This window comes from Pristis pectinata, chromosome 29 (genome assembly GCF_009764475.1).
Source record: "Pristis pectinata isolate sPriPec2 chromosome 29, sPriPec2.1.pri, whole genome shotgun sequence".
In the NCBI taxonomy this organism is placed as follows: Eukaryota; Metazoa; Chordata; class Chondrichthyes; order Rhinopristiformes; family Pristidae; genus Pristis; species Pristis pectinata.
Genome location: NC_067433.1, coordinates 2,665,678 through 2,693,031, shown reverse-complemented (window position 1 = coordinate 2,693,031; position 27,354 = coordinate 2,665,678). Strand labels below are relative to the sequence as shown.

Here is a 27,354-nt window from a genome sequence, read left to right as displayed (position 1 = left end):
TCTGTCTTTACTTCTCACTGTCTTGGCAAAGCAGCCAGCATAATCAAAGACCCCACCCAGCCGGGTCATTCTCTCTTCTCTCCTCTTCCATCAGGTAGAAGATACCGGAGCCTGAGGGCACGTACCACCAGGCTTAAGGACAGCTTCTATCCCACTGTGATAAGACTATTGAACGGTTCCCTTATACAATGAGATGAACTCTGACCTCACGACCTACCTTGTTGTGACCTTGCACCTTATCGCACTGCACTTTCACTGTAGCTGTGACACTTTACTCTGAACTGTTATTGTTTTTACCTGTACTACATCAATGCACTCTGTACTAACTCATTGTAACTACACTGTGTAATGAATTGACCTGTACGATCAGTATGCAAGACAAGTTTTTCACTGTAGCTCGGTACAAGTGACAATAATAAACCAATACCAATACCAGTGTAAGCATTAGGTTCATAGAACCATACAGCACAAAAACAGGCCCTTCGGCCCACCATGTTGTGCCGTCCATCAAACCACCCTCACACTATCCAACCCTTTCCTCCCGCATATCCCTCTATCTCACATTCCTCCATATGCCTATCCAACAAACTCTTGAACCTGTCCAATGTATCTGCCTCCACCACCACTCCAGGCAGTGCATTCCATGCACCAGCCACTCTCTGGGTGAAAAAACTCCCCCCGACATCTCCCCTGAACCTCCCACCCATAACCTTAAAGCCATGCCCTCTCGTCTTGAGCATCGGTGCCCTGTCATTCTGTCATTAACCATTTACTTACCACTTCTGAGGACTCTTTTTGAATGGTTTCATTTTCAGAATCTGGAAAATACAATGGTGACTTTACATCAGGAACATAAAACTGTGACAGCACATGCACAGGAAATCCAACACATTCAGCAGTCTTAGCCCTTTGTTAACTTTCCGGACTTGCCTTGATGTCATTTACGTGGTAACACTTCCAATATCTGATACAAGAATAAAACATTCCATAGTTTGGGTTGGTGGGGGCTCTCCATACCAGGTGGGAGTGATAGTAGCTCTGCTGGGACAAAGGGGTTGGGCAAGTGGGACGAGTTACTGGTTACCACTGTGGATTTGCTCTGATTGTCTGAACCTGGAAACTTAGAACTAATGAAGCCATGTGTTTGAGAAGTCCGTCCAATTAGTTCTGCGGGTACACTGATTCAGTCTTTGACCTGAAATGTTGACTCTGTTTCTCTCCCCACACATGCTGCCTGACCTGCTGAGTGTTTCCAGCATTTTATTACATTGATTCAGTTCATTACTGCACAGTTTAAAAAATGAGGTTTAGAGAACAGTACAGATATTATAGAAAAAAATGGTGACTGTAAACATGATGCAGTATACAGTAAATGCAGGACTCTGAGGAGCATTGATGTACGGAGAGATCTTGGGGTCCAAGTCCATACTTCCCTGAAAGTAGCAACACGAATAGATAAAGTGGTAAAGAAGGTGTCCAGTGAAGTTGTCTTCATCAGTCGGCACAGTGAGTATAAAGATCGGGAAGTCATGTAGCAGCTGTTTAAAACCTTGGTTAGACCACATTTTGGAGTACTGTGTGCAGTTCTGGTCACAGGAAGGATGTGGAGGCTTTGGAAAGTGGGCACAAGAGGTTCACCAGGATGTTGCCTGGATTGGAGGGTATGAGCTATAAGGAGAGATTGGACAAAGTTGGACTGGTTTCTCTGGAGTGTTGGAGGCTGAGGGGCGACCTGATAGAGGTTTATAAAATTATGAAAAGTACAGATAGGGTAGAGAGTCAGGGTCTTTTTCCCAGGGCAGAAATATCAAAATCAAGACGGCATTGATTTCAGGTGAGAGAGGGAAAGTTTAAAGGAGATTTGCAGGGCATTTTGTTTTTACACAGAGTGGTAGGTTCCTGGAACGAGCTGCCACAGGAGCTGGTGGAAGTCAATGCAATAGCAACATTTAAGAGGCATTTAGACAGGTCAATGAACAGGCAGGGAGTGGAGGGACACGAACCATGTGCAAGCATCTGAGATTAGTTGAAATCGGCACCGTGGTCAGTACAGACATTGTGGGCTGAAGGGCCTGTTCCTGTGTTGTACTGTTCTACATTCATGGGTCAACGTTGCAGGTCAGAGGCCCTTCGTCAAGACTGAAAAGGAGTCAAAAGAAGCAGGTAAAGCTGCAGTGAGGGTGGGGGAGGGGGAGGTCTCTGATAGGGCAAAACCAGGTGACCATGGGGATAAACTGTAAACCATGTCATCTGGTCAATGGGTGAACGGGGGCCTTTAGTAGGTGACGGCATCATCATCCTAGACAAAAGAACGTTGAAGTTACAAAATGCTAAGGAAGCAGACAAGTCCAGCAGGTTAGTCTGGGCACGTCATCTACTTCCAGGGAGATAAAATAGTTAAAAGAAGGGGAAAAATACAAGCTGAGCTACGATGCAGATGGATAACTGATACAGACCGAGAAATCAAGTTACCTGTAGTTGTGGAATTCAATACTGAGTCCAGAAGGTGCAACGTGCCCAGATGGAAAATGAGATGCTGTTCAAGTTTATGTTGGTCCTCACTGTGACAGTGCAGGAGGTCACAGACCAATGGGTCAGGGATGGGGTGGGATGGGGAATTAAAGTGGCAGCAACGGGAAGCTCAGGGTCTCCCCCGTGGACTGAACGCAGATGCTCCGCAAAGTGATCGCTCAACCTGTGGTGGTTTCTCCAGTGTAGAGGAGACCACAGTGTGAACACCAAATGCAGTTACACAAGGTTGGAAGAAGTGCAAGTGAATCGCTGCTTCACCTGGAAGGACTGTGTAGTGGTGGGTGGTGGGCAGGGAAGAGGTAAGAGGACAGGTGTGGCTTCTCCTGTGGTTACACAGGGAAGTGCCATAAGGGGGGTGGTTGGAGGAAATGGAAGATTGGACCAGAGTCATGAAGGGAACAAATCCCTGCAAAATGCTGAAAGTGGAGGAGAGGGGAAGATGTGTCTGGTGGTGGAATCTTTTTGAAGGTGGCAGAAATTGCAGAGAACGATATGTTGAAATGAAGAGGCTGATGGGGTGGAAGGCGAGGACCAGGGGAGCTCTGTCCTTGCCCTGTCCCAGAGAGGGGGTGAGAGCAAGAGGTGCAGGAAATGGATGAGATGGAGTCAAGGACTTTGTTAACAATGGTAACAATGGCAGAGGGGAAGCCATGTTTCAGGAAGTAAGAAGATATTTCAGGGGAACCTGTGTGGAAAGTCTCACCATTGGCACAAATACAATGGAGACGGGGGAACTAGGAGAATGGAATAGAGTCCTCTTCCCTTACCACCATCCACGGACCAAAAACTGCGATTCATTGCACTTCCAATCCAATGTACTGCATTCAGTGTTCACAATGTGGCCTCCTCTACATCAGCAAGACCAAGCATAGACCAAGTGACCATCTTGCAAAGGACCTGTGCTCTGTCCACAACGGCCATCTTGACCTCCCAATTGCACATCATTTCAACTTCAAATCCCAGTCCCACACCGATCTACCTGTGCTCGGCCTTCTCCACTGCCACAGCGAGGCCAAACTCAAACTAGAAGAACAGCACTTCATGTTCCGCCTACAGCCCAATGATACGAGCATTTCATTTTCCAATTTCAAGTAACCCACATCTCTCTCATAGAACATAGAACACTACAGCATAGTACAGGCCCTTCAGCCCACATTGTTGTGCCAACATTTTATCCTGCTCTAAGATCTATCTAACCCTTCCCTCCCACATAGCCCCCTATTTTTCTATTATTCATGTGTCTATCTAAGAGTCTCTTAAATGTCCCTAATGTATCTGCCCCCACAACCTCTGCAGGCAGTACATTCCACGCACCCACCACTCTCTGTGTAAAAAACTTACCCCTGACATCCCCCTTATACCTTCCTCCAATCACTTTAAAATTATGTCCCCTCGTGTTAGCCATTGTCGCCTTGGGAAAAAGTCTCTGACTGTCCACTCGATCTATGCCTCTTATCATCTTGTACACCTCTATCAAGTCCCCTCTCATCCTCCTTCTATCCAAAGAGAAAATCCCCAGCTCACTCAACCTATCCTCATAAGACATGCTCTCCAATCCAGGCAGCATCCTGGCAAATCTCCTTTGCACCCTCTCTAAAGATTCCACATCCTTTCTACAATGAGGTGACCTTTAATCCATCCTTTACCCCCTTGTTACCCTCCCCCACCTGGTTCCAACTGCCCATCACCCACATACCTATCCACCTGGGTTTATTTTCCCCTTGGTTCATCTTTCTGGTTCCCCCCCCAAATCACCTTCCCATTGTCCCTCATCTGGTTCCACCTCTCACTTACCACCCTCTCACTTCTATATACTGGTCCTCTTCCCTGTACACTCTCTGTCCTGATGCAGGGTCTTGACCTGAAACATTGACCATCCCTTTGCCTCCACGGATGCTGCTCGATCTGCTGAGTTCTTTCAGCGTTTTGATTTTTGTGACCTCCTCTACGGAAACCGATGAAGGGACTGGGTACGGATCACCTGCACTCAGTCCACAGGGGCGACCCTGAGCTTCCTATTGCCTGTCGCCTTTTAATTCTCCATCCCACCCCCACTCTGATCGGTCGGTCTGCGCCCTCCTGCATTGTTCCAATGAGGCCCACAACATCTCACATTCCGTCTGGGCACATTGCATTCTTCTGGGCTCAATTTGAGGAATTCTACAACTTCAGGTAATTTGATTTCTCAGTCTGTATCAGTCCATCTGTAATATTAGCACCAGTTATTTTTGTGTCCTTCTCTCTCTCTAGGAGTGGAAGACATGCCCCGCCTGACCTGCCGGGCACGTCCTCCGACTCTGCATTTCACAACTCTCACATTTTTTTGTCCATGTTCTCACTCTCTGACTGCTCCCATTCACTCAGTGACCAAATGACCTTATTTATACTTATCTCTATGGTCACAGCCTGGTCTTGACCTATCCCCCACCCTTCCTGCAGCTTCTCCAAGCCTCTTTTATCTCCTGCCCAATTCTGACAAAGGGTCTTCAACCTGAAACATTGACTCAGTTTCTCTTCCCACAAATGTGGCCTGACTTGAATTTTCTGTTTTGTTTTAGATTTCTAGCACCTGCGGTTTTTTTTGATTTTCGGTTATGCAGGCCCTTGCATTCCCCCCTTGTCACCCCAGCAATGGAATGAAGCCTTGCATTACCTTCTGACCAATTGGGTCCCTGGACAAATCTAATGGGAACCACTGCTTTGGATTGGGACATTGATGGGGACCTCTATACTGGAGCAACAAACCAGAAGCTGGAAGAACACAGCAGGTCAGGCAGCATCTGTGGAGGTAAATGGACAGTCGACATTTTACGGGGACCTCTATACTCCCCTGGTACAGGGCAGTAAATGATGTATCACCTCTTGCTACTGCCTCTCGGATCCAGGGACCCAGGTTCGATCCTGACCTCGGGAGCTGTCTGTGTGAAGTCTGAACATTCTCCCTGTGGGCCGTGAGAGTTTCCCCTTGGGTGCTCTGACTCCCGCTTCCCAAAACTGGCTGGCAGATTAATTGGCTCTTTATTGTTCATAAGTGGCAAAAGAATCAAAGCGGGACATGAGAGAGAGAATAGGCATGCTGTAGTGAGCAATTAAAGAGTAATAAGAATCTTTTTATTAGTGTTTAATGATAAACTATTATAAAATAGGGTGACCCTGGAACTGCCCTGTGGGGACCCCAGTACTAACCCCTGCACTGCCCCAGGACAGTCTGTGTCCATCCTTCCCTTACCTGTAGAATCCTTTCTGTGCACGCATCCGTTAATCTTCCAAAAGATCCCTGCAGAAAATAAAGGAAAGGCTCTGTGAAAAACTGGTAACTTGACATCAAGCCTCCCAGTTAAGCACAGCACAGCACATTGTATTTCCAGTTTCGCGGGCAGGGAGTTTACTGCATAGAGCACTCCGACTGGGTCCACTGAGCTGCCCAAGGGTCTGCAGTGTTGGTGTGGTGGCAATCAGAGATCACTGTAATGATGAAATGGTGGTTCTGGAGAAGGCTGCATTGTCAGAGTTGTGTTGTTGGTCGGCTGTACAGATGAGTGTAGTACTGTCAGAGGAACCTTCTTTCACATAGGATTCTACATTACTTTCGCACTAAAAGTAATTCACTGGCTATCAGGCAATTTGTAATGTCTGGAAGTGGGAAGAGAGGTGGTAAAAACATAAAACACTTGTTCTTGCACAGGAAAGTGCCGCGGAATGGGAGGCGGTGTCGACAGTGATTGCTGAACAAAGCTGGATATCACGCAAGGGCCTCAGTTGCTCAGACTGTGCAGTGATGACATCTCTTTCAGTAGTATTTAAAGTGGAGGTGGATAAATATTTGATAGATCAAGGAATACAGGGATATGGAGAAATGGCATGGAAGAAGAGTCGAGGCCAGCACAGATAGGCCATGGTCATATTAAATGGTGGGGCAGGTTTGAAGACCATGATGGCGTACTCCTGCTCCTATCTTCTTGTGGCATACAGTAGGGTGGAAGATGAGACGGGGGGAACACATAATGGTTCTGGAGGGAAGGGCTGAGAGAAGTGTGAGGAATGCGATTGACAATGTTTGTAGCCTTGGTAAATATACCAAGGAGAAAGAGGAACATCAGGATCACTAACACACAAGGTGAAGGAACCAGAACCAATTCATGGAGAAGGAGAAACTGCGAGAATGGAATGGGTCCTACAGGAAATCAGCTGGCTTGTAATGGTGGGCCGAAAGGCCTGTTTATGGTGGGCCGAAGGGCCTGTTTTGTGCTGTATGGGTCTATGGATTCCCATTGTTTAAATGGAGGGAGACAATAGAATGCTGTTGTACAATGTTGTACGATGTGCTGATGTTGGAGAGGGTTCACAGGAGATTTACGAGGATGATTCCCGGAATGAAAGGGCTTACGTATGATGAGCGTTTGTCAGCTCTTGGACTGTACTCACTGGAGTACAGAAGAATGAGAGGGGCCCTCATAGCAACATTTAAAATGTTGAAAGGACTGGACAGAGTAGATGTGGCTAGGCTGTTTCCCTTGGTGGGTGAGTCCAGGACCAGAGGGCACAATCTTAGAATTAGAGGGTACAGGTTTAAAACAGAGATGAGGAGAAATTTCTTTAGCCAGAGGGTGGTTAATTTGTGGAACTCCTTGCCAGGTACAGCAGTGGAGGCCAGATCATTGGAGGCATTTAAGGAAGAGATAGATAGGTATCTAAATAGTCAGGGTATGGATATGGGGATAAGGCCAGAAATTGGGATTAGAATAGGTTTTTTTTCCTCCCCCCCCATTTCTCATTTCTTTTTCTTTTTTCCCTTTTCCTTGGAGCAGACTCGATGGGCCGAATGGCCTACTTCTGCTCCCTTGTCTTGTGATCTTGTGTACAAAAGGATCTGGGCAAGCTGGTACATGAGACACAAAGTTAATACCAGGTACAGCAAGTAACTTAAAGGGGAATGGAGCACAAAAGTCTTTTTACATCTATACAGGGCCTTGGTGGGTAGAGTTTTTGTGTTTTCAGTCTGACGTCAGTTCAGAGAAAGTTCACTATCTGTTCCTGGAACGAAAGTCTCATTTTATGAGCTGATTGGACCTGTGGACGTTGAGCTGAGAGGTGATCTCGCTGAAACACATGATTTTGAGGAGGTACAACAAGGTTAATGGTGGAAAGTTGTTTTTCCTTTTGAATGTATCTAGAACTATGGGATATAGTTTGTTTCAGAATAAGGGTTTGCCCATTGTATTTGGGGATTAGGAATTTAATCTCTCAAACAACTGGGAAGCTTTGGAATTCTGTACCAGAGATCACAGTGGGCACTGAATCATTGTGTATATTCAAGGCCAAGATAGATGTTTTACCGATAGGGGAGTCAAGAGTTAATAGAGGACAAGAAATTGGAACCAAAGCCCTGATCAGATCAGAGATTGATTGGCAGAGCAGACTCAGAGCAGACAAGGGGCTACATGACTTACTCCTGCCCTCATTTCTTATAAAATTAGCAGCAAAAGTGATGAAACTCCAGGTCAATGTGACAGCAGCAAGCATCACCGATACAGTCACCGGTGTACTGGAAGGGGGCGAGGGTGGTTGCAACAAGGAGTATGTCCTACCACGAGGCAGGTGTAGCCAGGATGAGGGTCTTATGACGTAAGCAATAGAACACAGAACAGAACAGCACAGGAACAGGCCCTTCGGTGCCAAACCAATTACATTAGTAATAAAATGCCCAACTAAACTAATCCCTTCTACCTACACAATGTCTGTATCCCACCATTTCCCTCACATTCATGTGTCTATCTAAGAGCTTCTTGAACAAAAAAAATATATTTTCCTTCCTTATCCCTGGAGTCAAATGCTCAGTGATATAAAAGAGATCATAAACAGTTGGAAGAAAGTTTACACAGCATGATTATTTTGCTATCTGTCAGCATACAACTGTGCAATGCCATCTCACTTCCATTTTACAATTTTAGCAAGCTAACATCTCCACTACTTTACCAACATAAGTACCATAACCTATACAAGAAAGAACCAAACAAAATATAGCCTGAATTTTACAGTCAGAAGTAAGCTCTGTGGCTTGCCAGTCTCATACCAAGAAGAATACAGTTATCTTCCCTGTAGGAACTTGTGGGAACCATGTGCAAGGTCTTGTGTTAGAAAAAGGGCCTTTCATGCCATAATGGGATCACGTGGGGCAGACTAAACAGGTGCCATCCACAAAAACTTTGATGGCCAGCTAAGCCATGCCCTTTGATTTTGCCTGAACTTTCAAAGAATGCCTCGTAAGGTCTTATTTGGAAGGAGTGAGTGGACCAGTTATTCATTGTTCAGCCTGGCATGGGGAGGTTGGAGAGGTTGCTTGGGCCTCTGTTCATGGCAAACCACTGGGCCATCAGGCTGTTGTGTGGGATAGAGGTGGAGAGGGACTGAAAGTCAATGGTGCGAATGAATCCTGGTTGGAGATGGAAAGAGACTGGACTGGAAAAAATTAGACCAATGTAAGAAGGATTAAATTCTATGGGTCAAGAGTGGGTTGAGAGGACAGATCAACCAGGTCTTACTTGAGGACCTGTTGCTCTTGAGGGAACATGAGGTTAAGGCCAGGGGTAGGGCCAGCAGGAGAGATCTTCAGAGGTCAGGGTCTGTCTAGGCAACAATGACTTGATATTCAGTGGAGTCAGGAGCCAGAGGGAGATAAGAGGGAGCTGGTGTCAAGCCTCCACCAAAACAGCACCACCCTTGTCAATAGTTCAGTCACAATGTCAGGGTCAGGGTCAAGGGAATGAAACATTGCAAGTTCAGAGGGGAGAGTGTAGAGTGAATAGGCAGAGAAAGCTTATCGATTAATTGACATACTCACCATTCAATTGTTGCTTCTTAAAGAAATACATAACAAGACCGAGCATAAGACTGACAACGAACAAGGAACCCAAGACCACAGCTGCCAGAGTACCTTCTGAAAAGCAAAGGAGGTTCCAATTATTGACACCAACATCACTGCAGCAACGGTGCAGCTGTTAAACACACATTGAGAAAGCACTCACCACCCATCTGAGTAGCAGCAGCTTCAGTTTTAGTCTTCCCACACACAGTGTCCGAAGTTGGTGTACAATTCTTCACAATCTGACCATCTGGACAGCTGGAAAATCAAAGGGAATCACAAGATAGTTCATCAAGTGCAAGGTTTTCTTAAGTCCCTGACCCTTGCTGTTTCTGGCCTGTGTGTGTTTGATGGGACAGTGTGGAAGGGAGCTATGTAACTGGTCCCAGCCAATATACACTTGGGGATCATGTAAATGATCATGTTTTTCACTGTTCCTCAGTAGATGTGACACTAGTTTCATATCTACTGAGGTACGGTGAAAGACCCTGTGTTGTATGCCATCCATACAGATCATTTCATTACAACAGTGCATTTAGGTGCATAGAATCTAGAACAGTACAGCACAGGTAGTACAAGGGCAAACAATAACAGAATGCAGAATAAAGTGTTACAGTTACAGAGGACGTGTAGTGCAGGCAGATTGTGAAGTCAAGAATCCACCTTATCGTATTAGGGGACTGTTCAATAGTCTTATAACAGCAGGTTAGAAGCTTTCCTTAGGCCTAGTGGTAAATGCTCTCAGGCTTATGTATCTTCTGCCCAATGGTACAGTTAGCATAAATGAGCAGGGACTTACTGTTACAAATTAGGATGAGGCGCTAGGCTCAAAAGCCCAAAGCCCCGTGTCACTAACCCCTAGGGCAGGGTCAACAGCCACCCCAAGGTATCACACTGCAGACCAAAGATTATTTGAGTTAAACAGTAAACAAATAGAAATTCACACTGTCCATTCAAAGTTTGGCATCAAAAACTAACAGGTGAAGATTACTCACTGTGTTTTACATTTCCGACACACCTCACAGGTCTGTTCAGGTGCACAGAAGGCCCCTGCTCGACACTCGCACACCGTGTCCCTCTGCGGGGTGCAAGGAGACACCTGCTGCTGATCTGTGAAGACACACACAATGGGAAATTACCAATCAGGATGTCAGTCCAGAGAGACACACCTGCTTCTGAGGATGAAGTCTGGCTGGGATCTTGCAAGGCCTTATGGGAAAAGTTAGCTCAGGACCACTTCACCCAGGGCTATTCAGAGCGCACTCCCTCAATACTGCCCCTCCCACAGTGTGACCCTCCCTCAGTACCGCCCCTTTTTTTTAATAATAAATGTTTATTCACTAAAAGCACTACAAAAGACAACCAGTGTCAATACACGACATCTAATACAGAAAAGAAGAAACTACGCAACGACATACTACAGTAGAGAATGCAAACTAACACTAACGAAACACACACGCGACGCTACACCCGTTAACGCGACACACGGCACTTCAAATAAGAATCCTGTTCGTACCGTCCACGACACACGCGATCCCCTGAGGGGCCCACTGAGCGTCAGTACCGCCCCTTTTTTTACAAAACATTTATTCGTTTAAAACAAAAACACTACAAAACAACCAACAGCAAACACACTACATCGAATACAGAAAGAAACAACCCGGCCGAAACCACTACCCGCGCAACACTACACCCGCAACCACAAAACGCATGAACACTTCACACCAGAATCGCATCCGTCTCGTCCACCACACACGCGATCCCCTGAGGGGCCCAGCGAGCGCGGAACTCGGCCAGGGCGCCCGAGGAGACCGCGTGCTCCCTTTCCAACAACACCCGCGCGCGCAGCTAAGCGCGGATCAGTACCGCCCCTCCCACAATGTGACACTCTCTCAGTACTGCCCCTTCTTTTTAATATAAACGTTTATTAACTAAAAGCTCTACAAAAGGACACCCAGTGTCACTACACTACAATTAATACAGAAAGAGAAGAAAACTAAGCATCTACATAACTGCAGCAAAATAATGCTAAACTCCCGCGAAACGCACATACAACACAACACCCACTTAACACAACACGCAACACTTCAGAGAAGAATCACATTCGCACTGTCCACGACACACGCGATGCCCTGAGGTCAGTACCACCCTTCCCACAGTGTGACCCTCCCTCACTACCGCCCCTCCCACAGTGTGAACCTCCCTCACTACCGCCCCTCCCACAGTGCAGTATCAACCTCAACGTTTATGGTAATTTTTGGAACTGGACCTGGACCACAGCCTTTGACCTGGAGCCAAGGGCTGCTCATGGATCCAGGGCTGACACATCCTGAGTGGCTTCCTGATGGTTGTACAGAGGTGGCATGTGGGGGAACTCATGTGAAGTTTATACAGCAACTGATGACCAGCCTCCAACCAGAATCTAATGGAAGAACCTTCAACCATCAACCATGTTGCTTACCTTCCCGACAAGTTGTGCAAGGCAGACACTCCTTCAGTCCATTTCCCCCTTCAGTGAACTCCTCGCCTTGCATGCAAGACTTGCACTTTGCGATCCCCAGATGATCCTGGCAGTGCTCAACCACATACATTCCTGCAATCACAGGGTAAGCTGTCAATCAACACAGCAAAGCAGGAAGCCAGTTCACTTTTGGGGGACGTGGAAGAGACATACAGAGAGAAACCAGGCCTCAGTTAGACCAGATAAGCCAGTTGAGGTCAATGGATGACTTGCCCTGCTGTAACAGTAACCAGGCATTTGTGCTCAATCAATGTAAGGAATGAGCTTAAAACAAACTGCTGGAGGAACTCAGCAGGTCAGGCAGCATCCATGGAGGCAAAGGGATGGGCAACATTTTGATTCAGAGCCTACATCAGGAATGAGCTTCTTCTAATAAAAAGTCTGCTGGGATGGAAAGACCCAATGATCTTGGGATGGCTGAGAGGCTCCCTGTAACCCAATCCTGAACGTGGCTGGGTCTCTATACCATCCCTTCAGATCTGGGGCCTCAGGTCTCTGTCTGAATCATGGTCAGACTGATGGGACAGGGGTTCCTCAGCCCTCGGCCCAAAGCAGCAGAGAACCTGGCCACAAATTTCACACGTTCAGTTCGGCTGAGCAAAAGGAGCCATTCTTCTGATGAGAATGTTAAGACAAGGCTGTGGCAAGATTTGTGTTCTTTACCATCTCACATTGCCAGCAGCACCAAAGTTAGGCTCATAAGGAGCCAAAGTTGGCAATGCTAGGATCAGACCACTGGACCAAGAGCACTCCAAGCCGTGCCTCCGCTGTTGTACCAACAGTTCAATGTTATAGCAACGCAGTGCATTCAACAGCTATGAAATCTCAACCCACCTGCAGGGCACTTTTTACAGCACAAGTGACTGCTCACAATGTAATAGTCGTCTGTTATACATAGAAGTTCCCTGGCGGTCCGGTTGTCATGGTGCCAATGCCCTCTATGCATTACTTCTCTCTTCACAGAGTATCCATGTGTAGTATAATGCTCAGACACAAACCACACTAAAAGACACTGAACAGAACAAAGTTGGTTGAGAAAGTGGAACTGAATCCCCACAGCAACAAGTATTTAAGTTACATCATTAAAACTGCTTCACAGCAGTGGTATTAATCAAACTTTAAGCACATGATTGCCAATAAAAAGCTTGATCAAAGAGCCAGGCTTTAAGGAGCATCTTCGGGATTTCAGAAGGAAATTCCAGAGCTCGGGTCCTCAACAGCTGCCAATGGTGGAGGATTAAAGTTAAGAATGTGCACAAGGCTGGAATTATAGGGTGGAGATTTCAGTGAGTTCAGATAAGATCTTTATTAGTCACATGTACATCGAAACACACAGTGAAATGCATCTTTTGCGTAGTGTTCTGGGGGCAGCCCGCAAGTGTCGCCACGCTTCCGGCACCAACATAGCATGCCCACAACTTCCTAACCTGTACGTCTTTGGAATGTGGGAGGAAACCGGAGCACTCAGAGGAAACCCATGCAGTCACGGGGAGAACGTACAAACTCCTGACAGACAGCGGCCGGAATTGAACCTGAGTCACTGGTACTGCAGAGCATTACGCTAACCGCTACACTACCATGCCTGCCCTCTACACTACCGTACCTGTAGGGCTGAAGGAAGTTACAGAGAAAGAAGGGACAAGATAATGAAGGTACAGGAGGAAGGAGAAGAAAGTCCAAAAAAGGGCACGTTGATCATTATTCCTGGGTCAGCAGTGTGTGTGCATGACCACAGACTCTGCGCCAAAGCAAAATTAATTCAGTATAGAAATTTGTTCAGTTCTGGTCGCTTCATTCTTGGAAGAATGTGGAAGCTTTGGAGAGGGTGCAGAGGAGATTTACCAGGATGCTGCCTGGATTGGAGAGCATGTCTTATGAGGATAGGTTGAGTGAGCTCGGGCTTTTCTCTTTGGAGAGAAGGAGGATGAGAGGGAACTTGATAGAGGTGAACAAGATGATAAGCGGCATAGATCGAGTGGACAGTCAGAGACTTTTTCCCAGGGCGACAATGGCTAACACAAGGGGATGTAATTTTAAGGTGATTGGAGGAAGATACAAGGGGGAACCAGCAGAGGTTGTTGGGGCAGATACATTAGGGACATTTAAGAGACTCTTAGATCGACATGTGGATGATAGAGAAATGGGGGGCTATGTGGGAGGGAAGGGTTAGATAGATTTTAGAGCAGGATAAAATGTCGGCACAACATTGTGGGCTGAAGGGCCTGTACTGTGCTGTAGTGTTCTATGTTCTATTACAGTTATAAAGTTATACAACAATGATAAAGGCCCATTGAGTCCATATCAATCACACATTTACACTAATCCTGTTTTATTCTCCCCACACTCCCAATAATTCCTCCCAGATTTTACCACTCACCCACACGCTGGGGGCAATTTACAGGGGCTGATTAATCTATTAACCCGCACATCTTTGGGATGTGGGAGGAAACTAGAGCACCCGGGGGAAATCATGTTTGCGTTACAGTCAGGTACAGCAATTCCAATGCACAGGAAGATAAGAAGCTGCAGAGAGGAGTGGACTCTGCCCACTACATCACGGGCACATCCCTCCCCACCACTGGTATTATGGCAATAAATTCGATATTTACTTTGAAATCCAGTGGTCACGGGGGAATGTGCAAACTCCACACTGACAGCACCCAAGGTCAGGATTGCTGGAGCTGTGAGACAGCAGCTCTACTCACTTGTGTCACTGTGCTGCCCAAGATATTAGTGTAGTAACTGTGCGTGACCTTTGCAGTGTTGATTGATGGCACTGACTCTGAGACTGAATGTCTGACAACCCTAACCCTACCTCAGCAACAGAACATTACAGACCACTTGTTGCACTACTATGGGATTGTCTCTGATTGTGTTTGTTTTGCACTAATGACATGGTGCCATGGTGTCATGACTAGTGGCATGGTGTCATGACAACAACCTTTGCCTCAATGTCAGCAAAACCACAAAGCTAGTCACTGGGGCGGTGCACACACTCCTGTTTACATCAATGGTGCTCAGGTTGAGAGCTTCGTGTTCCTAGAAGTGAACATCATCAATACCCTGTTCTGGTCCAACCACGTGGACGCCACGGCCAAGAAAGCTCACCAGCACCTCTACTTCCTCAGGAGGCTAAAGAAATTTGGCATGTCCCCCTCGACCCGCACCAATTTTTTTCAATGCACCATAGAAAGCATCCTATCCAGGTGCATCACGGCTTGGTACGGCAATTGCTCTGCCCCTGACTGCAAGAAACTGCAGAGAGTTGTGGACACAGCTCAGCACATCACAGAAACCAGGCTCCCCTCTATGGCTTCTCGCTGCCTTAGTGAAGCAGCCAGCATAATCAAAGACCCCACCCCCTCTGGACATTCCCTCTTCTCCCGCCTCCCATCAGGCAGAAGATACAAAAGCCTGAAAGCACGTACCACCAGGCTCAAGGACAGCTTCTATCCCGCTGTTGTAAGACTATTGAATGGTCCCCTACTATGATAAGATGGAGTCTTGACCTCACAATCTACATCATTATGACCTTGCACCTTATTGTCTGCCTGCGCTGCACTTTTGCTGTAACAGTAACACTTTATTCTGCATTCTGTTATTGTTTTCCCTTGTACTACCTCAGTGCACTATGTAATGAATTTATCCGTATGGATGATATGCAAGACAAGTTTTTCACTGTACCTTGGTACATGTGACAATAATAAACCAATTTACTAATGTCTTGTTTCGCACTCTCTTTTTTTTGCTCTTCACTGTCTTATATAATTTGTATATAATTTATATTCTGTGTGTTGTCTGAACCTACGTGCCTCTGATGCTGCTGCAAGCAAGCTTTTCATTGTACCTGTACTGCACTGTACTTGTGCACATGACACTAAACTCGACTTGACATCAATGTGACTGATGAAGTTTCAAAAGGAACAAAAAATAGGAAATGCAGGAAAAATTCAGCAGGTCAGGCAGCATCTGCAGAAGAACAAAACAGTCAATGCTTCAGGTCTGCAACTCTTGTCAGGAGGAGGTCCAATGTGATGCACAGAAAGATTCCAAAGCAGTCTTTCTGTTTGCAATCCTAGACACCAATTGTCGGCAGTTCTGAGCTGCCGGGAATTACTTACTCATTTACTAGTGACATGGGCTGCACTTTCCCTTTCTTTCTGCGAGGAGCTACGAGACTGTCACACACGTCAGCTGACACCACGTGGAGGGAAACCATTCCTTGCCCCAGCCTTGTCAAGTGCATCTCTCCTGCAACTGACCCTCAGCACCAAATCCAGAGGCCAATCGGCCCCTCAGGTTTGCTCAGGTGTTTAGTTGGATCATGGGTGACCTGCACCTCAACTCGAGCTAGTCAGCTGCTAAACGCCTCTATGCCTCTGGCCAATTCTGCGTTAAACCACTTGTTGACATCTCTATAGTTAATCACTTTCCTGTTCTTACATAAGCCACCAAATACGTTTGAGCAAAACAGTTCCCTCCTACTGAAAAGCTTGTGGCTTTATTTGTTTCCTCCTCCAACCCTTGTTCTTCTGGTCAGGATGGAGGTGTGGCATTGAACCAAGAATCAGTCCGGTGAACATTCATGACACTCCCTCGAAGGCAAGTATATACTTTCCTAAATAAGGAGACTAAAACTGAACACAATACTTCAGGCACAGTCTTGTTGTAAAACTGTAGTAAGACATCCTTGTTCTTGTACTCAAAAACTCTTGCAACAAAGGCCAACATTCCATTTGCCTTCTCAACTGCTTGCTGCCTCTGCCTGTTTGCTTTCAGCATCTGGTCTATGAGGACACTCTGATTCTTTCCACATCTCAGGCTGGTTTCTTATTCATTCTTGTTGAGTAAAATGGTTCATTTTCTCCAATCCTCCCTCGGTTGACCAGCCCTTCCCTGCATTTGTGACCTCCACCAGCTCTTCAGCTCTCTGAGATCTCTGCACTCCTCCAATCCCGGACTAGGTGATCGCCCCACTGCTGACCAAGCCCAGCTCCAGACTTCCCTCCCCAAACACTTGAACACAACTCCAACCTTGCAGTATCCACCTGGTTTGTCACCACAATCAATGCAGGGTGAAACTGTTGGCCAATCATGACTCACTCATCCGACACTGGTTCTCCGTACCATCTGTATTCCAGTCAGGCAAGGTGGCAAGATCATTCCCTGGAGGTATAGTTCATTTCTCTGTCAGGAGTCAGCACAACTGCAGGTTTGGTTGGCAACGAGCTCCACTACCAGAGATACAAGCAAGTCGGTAATTACCACGCTCAGGTAATGTTTCTGTTTCCTCGAACAGCGAGGAACAAACTGGTCCCAAACTGGGTTTCAGATCTGTGGTCAACTGCTAAAAGCTCCCCTGCATGAGCATAATAAATGCAGTAGGCCATTCAGCCCTCCATGCCTGCTCTAACATTTAACACGATCATGCTTGATCTTTTACCTCAGCATCACTTTCCTGCAATAACCCTGACGTATGTCGTGAAATGTGTTGTTTTGTGGCAGCAGTACAGTGCAAGACATGATGACATAAAAATTACTGTAAGTTACAAAAATAAATAAATAGTGGAAAGGAGGAATAACGTGGTAGTGTTCATGGGTTCATGGACCGTTCAGAAATCTGATGGCGGAGGGGAAGAAGCTGTTCCTGAATCATTGAGTTTGGGTCTTCAGGCTCCTTTACCTCCTCCCCAATGGTAGTAACATAAAGAGGGCATGTCCCGGGTGGTGAGGGTCCTTAACGAGGGATGCCATCTTCTTGAGGCACCGCCTCTTGAAGATGTCATCGATGGCAGGGAGGGTTGTGCCCGTGATGGAGCTGGCTGAGTCTACAACCCTCTGCAGCCTCTTTCGATCCCGTGCATTGCAGCCTCCATACTAGGCCGTGATACAACCAGTTAGAATGCTCTCCACCATACATTTGTAGAAATTTGCAAGAGTTTTTGGTGACAAACCAAATCTCCTCAAACTCCTAACAAAGCAGAGCCACTGGTGTGCCTTCTTCATGATTGCATCAATGTGTTGGGCCCAGGATAGATCCTCAGAGATCTTGACGCCCAGGAAGTTGAAGCTGCTCACCCTTTCCATCGCTGACCCCTCAATGAGGACTGGTGTGTGTTTTCCTGACTTCCCCTTCATGAAGTCCACAATCAGTTCCTTGGTCTTGCTGACATTGAGAGGTTGTGGTTGCGACACCACTCAACCAGCCGATCTATCTCACTCCTGTACGCTGCCTCGTCACCATCTGAGATTCTACCAACAACAGTGGTGTCATCAGTGAATTTATAGATGGTGCTTGAGCTGTGCCTAACCACACAGTTATGAGTGTAGAGAGAGTAGAGCAGTGGGCTAAGCACGCATCCTTGAGGTGCACCTGTGTTGACTGTCAGTGAGGAGGAGATGTTACTGCTGATCCAGCCCGAGGGCTTCACCATCCACCGCAAGGACCAGATGGCGGCGTCAGGTAAAGGCAGAGGTGGCAACTCATCGTGGTGCACAGACGTGGAGGTTCTGTCACAGTCCAGCTCCCCTGACCTGGAACATCTGGCGGCCAACTGTCGTCCATTTTATGTGCCATTTCCCTTAAACTCTAAATTCTGTCTTGAATATACTCAGTGACTGAACCTCTTGGGTAGAAAGTTCCAAGGTTCTCCATGCTCCGTTCTAAATGAGGACCCAGCCCTTCCCTCTACCAACCAACAGAGCAGGAACAGGAAGGTTAAAATGCTCGTTAGAACCTACCTCCGACCAAGGTGTTGGACACCCAATGATTCCCTACACAGCTCAGTGACATGACAGATTACACCTGTGCAGTGCTGACATGAATGTTGCATCTAAACAGGAGATGAGAAAAGTTGGAACAATCTTTGGACTAGACAGTAGTCAGAAGGCAAGAGGACAGGGAAAAATGCAGTAAATCTCCAGTAATTCGTTATCCAACCATTCAGGAATCCCGATGGTTCTGTACCCAGCTCACCAAGTGACATTTGCTGCAATCCCTTCTAACTCACCTGGACTCTGATCCCTGTGTTCCTTTTGAACTTATTATGTTCACTAAGAAATTTATTACAATATTGTACAACATACAAAATAAGGTGAGTAAAAAACGTGGTATTATGAAGAATAACATCTGATAGTGTAACAAATCTGCCAGTCCAGCAGCATAGTCCTGAGTGTGCTGGATTACAGGAATTCTGACCACTGGAATTTATTCTAATGCTCAGCTAACAAAGGGAATTTGCCTCATTAAAAAAGATAATTTCCAGGAATTCCATGAGGGATGATGCTGAGAATTCTCCCTCCCTTGTTCTTTAACAATTCATTTCCTGTGTAAAGGAAGTCATGAGGAGGTGGAAACTCCCTGCAGTGATGAAAGGATTCCAAAACAGATAAAGAACGCCTCACATGACCGGAGGCAGGACATAAAAAGCACCTCAACACAACAATTAATGTGAAAAACAGCAATTTATCAAAAGTAACACAATAATACACAGGAAGATCCCACAAAATGACCCATTTGATGAAGGTCAGGCATTCTCTGCCATTGTTAATTGGGGGTTAAATATCCGGCGGAAAATTGAAAGTAACTTCCCTGCTCATTTTACAGTTGTGGGGAGGTTTCTGTTACAATCACCAGAGGGGGGAGTCAGCCTGAGGTTTAACTTCTCACCTTTGAAATGTAGCACTCCCTCAGTACCATCCCTCCCACAGTGCGGAGCTCCCTCAGCACTGCCCCTCCCACAGTGTGACCCTCCCTCAGTACTGCCCATCCCACAGTGCGGAGCTCCCTCAGCACTGCCCCTCCCACAGTACGGCACCCCCCAGCACTGCCCCTCCCACAGCGCTATGCATAAAGGTGTTGCTTTAATTGACCTCAACCAGCTGAGCTCAGGAAAGCTGAACTCTGGTTCAGGAAGTGCACGAAAGGACACACATGCACAGAGTGTGTGAGCAATTTAAAATTGCAGCTGGCAGTTTGGCAATAATTTACTCAACAATATTTCTAAGGGAAGGAAGCTGTCTGTCACTAAAACTGATAAAATGTGACACAGCCCAGCTGCTCTCCAACCATTATCCGGCTACTCTCCAACCATTATCTGTCCAAGACAGTCAGTTGAATTAAAACCCAAGTTAATAAAGAAGGACAAAATGGGTGCCACAGTGGTGCAGTGGGCAGAGCCACTGCCTCACAGCTCCAGAGACCTGGGTTTGATCCTGACCTCCGGTGCTGTCTGTGTGGAGTTTGCACGTTCTCCCTGTGACCACGTGGGTTTCCCCCGGGTGCTCCGGTTTCCTCCCACGTCCCTTCACCTTGGGGTGGGTGGGTGGGTGGCAGAAAGAATCAACAGATGGTGAAGTTGGGCATGTGGCAAAAAAAAATGGAGTAGAATGAGAAGGAGTTGGGTCTGCTGGGATACTTCTGCAGGAAGCTGCCATGGATTTGAAACATCACATGCCTAGTAATCATTATGTGGTCAAGCTTCCAGTAACAATAACATCCATTTCCTGAGAATATTTAAAAACCATTCAGATTACAGGAGTGATCCTCATGTGATAAAACTTTCCTCTCCCAGTTACTGAGCAGCACATCCTGAGCTGCAAAGGCAGGAAACATAATGATGAGCTTAACAGTGCTGTTATGTGTAAAAGAGCGAAGACAACTTCATTGGTTAACTGACATTTTGTCTGCTCTGACAACAACGCTGGCTCTTGCAAGATAAATAAAAGCACTGCCATTCAAAGTCAGTCAAAAGCAGTGGGTTTCCCCTTACAGTGGCTTCCAGGTACCAGGACGGACAAGGCACTAGCCCCTCAATAATTCACAGTTAGTCTGCACAGCCCTGCCTCTACAACCAAAGAGATCAACCCCCAAAGAAAACACAGCTCGTGGCTGTGTACAGCTTTGTTCACACTGCTATAGGAGAGATGTGATTAAACTGGAAGGAGAGCAGAAAAGATTTACGAGGATGTTGCCAGGACTAGAGGGCCTGAGTTATAGGGAGAGGTTGGTCAGGCCAGGTCCTTATTGGAACATAGGAGAATGAGGGGCAACCTTATAGAATTGTTTAAAATTATGAGAGGCATAGATAAGGTGAACCATAACAGTCTTTTCCCCAGGTTAAAGGAGTCCAAAACTAGGCAGCACAGATTTAGGGTGAGAGGCGAAAGATTTAAAAGGGACCTGAGAGACAACTTTTTCCCACAGAGGGTGGTGAGTGTATGGGACGAGCTGCCAGAGGAAGTGGTTGTGGCAGGTACAGTAGTGTTATTTAAGAAGCACTTGGATAGGTACATGGAGGGGCGGGGCTTGGAGGGATATGGGCCGAACACAGGAAATTGGTACTAGCTTGGTGGACACCATAGTCGGCATGGACTGTTGGGCCGAAGGGCTTGTATTCAAGTTCCTAGGAGTGAACATCACCTATAGCCTGTCCTGGTCCAATCACGTAGACACCACGGCCAAGAAAGCTCACCAGCGCCTCTACTTCCTCAGGAGGATAAAGAAATTTGGTATGTCCCCTTTGACACTCACCAACTTTTATCGATGCACCATAGAAAGCATCCTATCTGGATGTATCACGGCTTGGTATGGCAACTGCTCTGCCCAGGACCACAAGAAACTGCAGAGAGTTGTGGACACAGCCTAGTGCATCACGGAAACCAGCCTCCCCTCCATGGACTCTGTCTATATCTCTTGCAGCCAGCATAATCAAAGACCCCACCCACCCACCCAGGTCATTCTCTCCTCTCCCATCAGGCAGAAGATACAGGAGCCTGAGGGCACATACCACCAGGCTCAAGGGCAGCTCCTATCCCACTGTGATAAGACTATTGAATGGTTTCCTTATACAATGAGATGGACTCTTGACCTCACAATCTACCTTGTTGTGACCTTGCACCTTATTGTCTACCTGCACTGCACTTTCTCTGTAGTTGTGACACTTTACTCTGTACTGTTATTGTTTTTACCCTGTACTACCTCAATGCACTCTGTACTAACTCAATGTAACTGCACTGTGTAATGAATTGATCTGTACGAACGGTATGCACAACAAGTTTTTCACTGTACCTCGGTACAAGTGACAATAATAAACCCACACCAATACCATTCTCCAGAGGAGATATTAAGCTGAGACCCCTCTTGGACAGGATCTAAAAAGAGGCCAGAGCAATACTTTTCGGGCAGAGGAACTCACCTCACCAGAACTTATAAACTAACATTTAAAAGACATTTGGATAAGTACATGGGTAGGAGGGGATTAGAGGGATCTGGGCCAAATGCAGGCAAATGGGACTAACTTGGTGGGCACCATGGTCAGCATGGACGAGTTGGGACGGTAGGCGTTTTCATGCTGTGTTACTCTATCACTAACATACAAAACATATTTTCTGTTTATTAATAGTTATTTGTGGGATCTTGCTGTGTATGCACTGTCTACTGGGTTTCCAATATCAGGTAGGTAGAGGCACACAAACCAAAGGAAGATGGCACCACGTGGGTGTAGGGCAGGGTGTAGGTGGAGGGAGCTAGGAAGGTGATAAGCAGGAACATCTACTGAGTTCCTCTAGCAGATTGCTTGTTGATCCAGATTCCAGTATCTGCAGTCTATTGTATTTCCACTGAGCAGATATTTGATCACGTGTGAGGGTCAGAGGCGACAGAAGGTGTGTTATCAGAGTAAAGGGTGGAGACAGAAATCAGTCAGGGTGGGGCCGCCATTACTGCATACACATCAACTTAGTCACCACATTCCTACGTCACTGCCTCTGGTAAATGGTTAGACTCAAGCAACATTTCTACTGATGCAACAGGTGATCTGCTGGAGGAACTCAGCGGGTTGAGCAGCGGCTGGGGTGGTGGGTGGATGGTAGGGTGGGGTGGGAGGAACTGTCGACGTTTTGGGTTGAGACTGAGGGTAGGGAGGGAAGGTGGCCAGTATACAGAGACGGGGAGTGGTGCGACAGGTGCCAGTAGGTGATTGGTGGACCGAGGACAGGTGAAAGATGACGGGCAGGTGGAGCCAGGTAGAAGAGGAGAGGTGGAGTTGGGAGACAGAGATAGGTGGGTGGTAGGTAGAGGCACACAGAACAAAGGAAGATGGCACCACGTGGGTGTAGGGCAGGGTGTAGGTGGAGGGAGCTAGGAAGGTGATAAGCAGGAACATCCACTGAGTTCCTCTAGCAGATTGCTTGTTGATCCAGATTCCAGAGGAGATATTAAGCTGAGACCCCTCTTGGACAGGATCTAAAAAGATGCCAGAGCAATACATTTTTGGACAGAGGAACTTACCCACCACTCTCACCAGAACTTATAAACTAACATTTAAAAGACATTTGGATAAGTAATGGATAGGAGGGGTTTAGAGGGATCTCCCATATGCTAAAGATGAACTCTTGATCTCCCAATCTAGCTCGTCGTGGCCCTTGCACTTTACTTGTCTCCCTGCCCTGCACTTTCTCTGTAACTGCAACACTGTATTCTGCACTCTGTTTCTTTTTACTACTTCAATGTGATTATGTATAGCAAGATCTGTCTGGATGGCAGGCAAAACAAAAGCTTTTCACTGTATCTCGGTACATGTGACAATAACAAGCACAATAACAAGCTTTTGCCAACCACACAAAGACACAACTCCAGAGTGGAGTGAGGGTGGGCGGAGGGGTGTGGAAGGAAGTTAGTGGCAAAAGGCCAGAACCAAGGAAGTCAATGGGCTGCTTGATCGGAGGGAAATGAAGTCTCTGTATGGCTTCATTCTTTCCCTGAAACGTAGAGAGTTTTATTCAATATGGCATTCAGTTTTTTTTCTGATCTTGATCCAGGCACCCTCCGTAGGTTTAGGAATATTTCCAGACTGTGAGATGGTGAATTAGTTATAGACATCAATACACACAGCTGTGGTGGGACCAATACCACTTCCAACGTTACTCCTGATTGGTACACAGAGCAACGCCATTAAAATTCCACAGTATTTTCTTCTCTCACCAGGTTTTGTTTAAAGCTATAAAGGAGATTTTTAATCTTTTTTAATATATTTAGTCAAGAAATGTGGGCTTCACAGGCTGAGCCAGTATTTAACTGCCCGTCCCTAGTTGCCCTTGAGAAGGTAGTGGTGAGCTGCCTTCTTGAACCGCTGCAGTCCTTGAGGTGTGGGTGCACCCACAGTGCCGTTAGGGAGGGAGTTCCAGGATTTTGACCCAGCGACGGTGAAGGAACGGCGAGATATTTCCAAGTCAGGATGGTGTGTGGCTTGGAGGGCAACTTCCAGGTGGTCGTGTTCCCCATGCTTATTCTGCCCTTGTCCTTCTAGCTGGCAGAGGCTGTGGGGCTGGAAGGTGCTGTCTGAGGAGTCCAAGTTGCTGCAGTGCATCCTGACCCATCTTGCAATTTCATCCCCTGAAATTCCTACATTGAAGTTTGCAAAAGTCAAAGTTGGCACCATCATCCCTTCAAGCTCCAATCCTGGGCAGTTGGCTTGGACACACTGGCTCCGATTAAGTCCCTCTGCCTCATAAGAACATAGGAGTTGGTCATTTAGCCCTTCACATCTGCTCCGCCATTTACTAAGGTCAGGGCTGATCTTCTACCTCAGCACCATTCTCGGCACTATTCCCACATCTCTTGATTCAACTACTGCCCAGAAATCAGTCGGTGTGGAATAGCTCGAGACTCCACAGCCTCCGGGGTAGAGAATTCCACAGGTTCACTAAACTCGATGAGAAGAAATTTTTCCTCAGCATCCTCACCATTGCTGGATCAAGATCCTGGAACTTCCTCCCTAACAGCGTTGTGGGTGCACCCACACCTCGAAGACTGCAGCGGTTCAAGAAGGCAGCCAACCTCATCTCCTTCTCCATTGCCCTCCTCATCTCCATCCCAAATGGCCCACCCCTCCCTCCCAGTCCTACAGCTTTCGAGGGACTCCTTGAAACCTTCATTCCCAACCTCTGTAGTCACTCACACTCCTTGCCCCTTCCTTCCTTTACCCGCTTCCCGTAATGTGACCAAAATACAAAGTAATCCTAGTGTAGCCCCCAGGGACTGGGGTGAAGGGACCAAGGCTAATGGGGCAGAATTTACGTTAAAGAACAGACAAAGGTATTATACAGTGTGGGTACAGAAGGGGACCATTCAGCTCATTAAACTGGTTCTGTAACTCAGCCATGGAAGATCTTAACACCATCTACCCATCTCAGTTACCAACAAAGAAACCCTGCCCATCATCGATTTGACACTTTCATTTACCTCTTCCCCCCGCTGCTCCACCTGCCCCTGGCCACCAAGTGAAACAACTGCAATCTCAAAGACATGTGGGTTGGTAGGTTAGTTTTAATGTTCAGCTGTGGCCTGTCTTCCATCCATCTCAGTTTGCTACTCTCTCTTACAGAGCCAGAGACTGGTCATCTGGCTTCCTGCACCAGCCCCTATTACTAGGTAATTGTAAAGTGGTAAACCACACTGCAGCAAAACAAATGCAGGTGACAAATCATCTTTCATCAAAACAAGACTCGGACCCACACTGGTCTGAGAGATGACGTGTTAGCTGCTTTTGATATGCAGCAGTAGTTACCACTTTCTTGTGTATGATCTTTTAGCTGCTCAGTTAGAGGGTCTGGAGAGAAAAACAGTCAATGTTTCAGGTCACCTCTCATCAGCGTCATCTGCTGATTATCTCCAGCATGTTAACCTGGTGGTGATACTCTGCTCACGGGAACCTGTTGTATTTCTGCTTTGGAACAATAACTACTGTTGAATAATTAACTTATTAAATAGTTATTGAATTATTTAATAATTAAATTGTTAAATCAAAGATATTATTATAATTGCTTAAATAAAATAATTATTACATCGATAAATAATGAATTTGAATAATTAGATTTAATAATCAGATGTTAAATTAATTGAATAGTAACTACTGTTCAAAACATGTTTCCTATTCTGACTGCAAAGCACTTTAGTTCATCCAGAAATAATTCCAAGTGTTTCTCCCCGTCCTGTAACACCACATGTTCCAGCACTGATCTCCAAATCACAAATGAGAATTTGCTTATTTGGAATATTTTAGTTAATCAAACATTCTTGACATTCTTCACAGTAATGACAACCTTTCAAAGGAACCGGTACTGCGCAGAAGACAAATAAATCCATCAAAGGTGGGAAGGGCAAGGGAAGTTTACGCAGTTGCTTTAATGAGGAGGGCAAGGCAAAGAAGTTCATGCTCAAAAAGCAGACCAGTTCTTTCTGGAATGGCGATGGACAGAGGCCAGGATTGGAGGGACTTGCCCACCTTCTCCACCTCGCTTGGCAAACTAGCAGCCAGAGAGCTAGACCATTAAACCACAGAAATGACTTAGGGTCCCACCAGGGAAGCCACAGAATTTAAATTCAACTGATTAAATGTTAATCTGGAATTAAAACTAATCTCAGAAACAGTATCTACGATACAGGACAACTGGGAAAAAAAATTCCTCTGGTTCACTAACGTGGTTCAGAGACAGAAGTCTCCCTACGTGTGACTCCAGACCCATTAATGCGGTCAACAGATCACTAGAACACAAGACGCAGAAGCAGGGTAAACCATTCGGCGCTTCGATCCTGCTCGCCCATTCATCAAGGTCATGGCTGATCCTCCTAGTGCCATCTTCCAGCCCTATCCTCATATCCCTCAATTCCTTCAACAGTCCGAGATTTCCTGATCTTTGTTTCACCTGAGACCGCCAGCCCTGGTCCTGGGCTCCCCAGCCAGGGGAAATGTCCGAAATTCCCATGCGATCTCAACATTCTTCTAAGCTCCACAGGATACAACCCCGATCCACCTGCTCTGCCCTGATATGGCCACCGCACCGTCCCTGGCACTGGGCTGCCGATTCTTTGCAGCACTCCGTCGGTGGCAAGTACATTTTGTTTATAGACAAGGGAATCAAATCTGCGCACGGAGCAAGAAATAAAATTAAAAGGTGGGGTCATCTGAGGAGGAGGAAGGTCCAGGAAAGTGCTCTGAGGGAAATTCGGGTGGAATAACGCGGATGATGCAAGGGGCACCGGTGGCCCTGAGTGAAGCCCGAAGCCCCGGAAAAACGTTGGGAAAATGTCACATCCCACTGAGGGGGTCGGGGAGAGGTGCCGCTCTCTGATCGGACTCACCAGGACCAGGACGTGCCGGGACGACATCATGCCGAGCACGATCGCTCCGGTTCCCGGGCAAAAACTTCGGCAAAACTTCTCGAACTTTCCACACTCCTGACGACTCATCCCCTCGATCCCAGCAATGAGGAGCGTGAACCTAGCGTTGTGAATGAACGTCAAATACAAAACAAACTTTTCCACGGAAAATAAATTGAACAAACTTCTAAACCAGGCTTCAGAAGTTTGTCCAGCGCAAATCAGAAGGAAGTGAGTCACCATGAAGTGATCGCAGGCCCTTAAAGTGAGTCTCGGAGA

General features: G+C 46.6%; 1 protein-coding gene across 2 annotated transcripts in view; it reads right to left on the bottom strand.

Moving 5' to 3' along the window:
• Positions 1-27,354, bottom strand: part of LOC127584439 (tumor necrosis factor receptor superfamily member 1A-like) — a 36,531-nt gene extending 9,177 nt beyond the window's left edge. Inside the window, exons 1-8 of one of the 2 annotated variants that reach the window (XM_052041252.1) lie at positions 27,058-27,354; positions 12,750-12,927; positions 11,856-11,987; positions 10,390-10,504; positions 9,558-9,652; positions 9,374-9,469; positions 5,762-5,809; positions 778-818 (exon numbers count right to left, since the gene is read on the bottom strand). In XM_052041252.1, coding sequence (XP_051897212.1) covers positions 778-818; positions 5,762-5,809; positions 9,374-9,469; positions 9,558-9,652; positions 10,390-10,504; positions 11,856-11,987; positions 12,750-12,927; positions 27,058-27,318 — 966 coding nt within the window. In that variant the 5' untranslated portion in view covers positions 27,319-27,354. The remainder of the gene's footprint in view (positions 1-777; positions 819-5,761; positions 5,810-9,373; positions 9,470-9,557; positions 9,653-10,389; positions 10,505-11,855; positions 11,988-12,749; positions 12,928-27,057) is intronic. The other variant, XM_052041253.1, reaches the window with a different exon arrangement.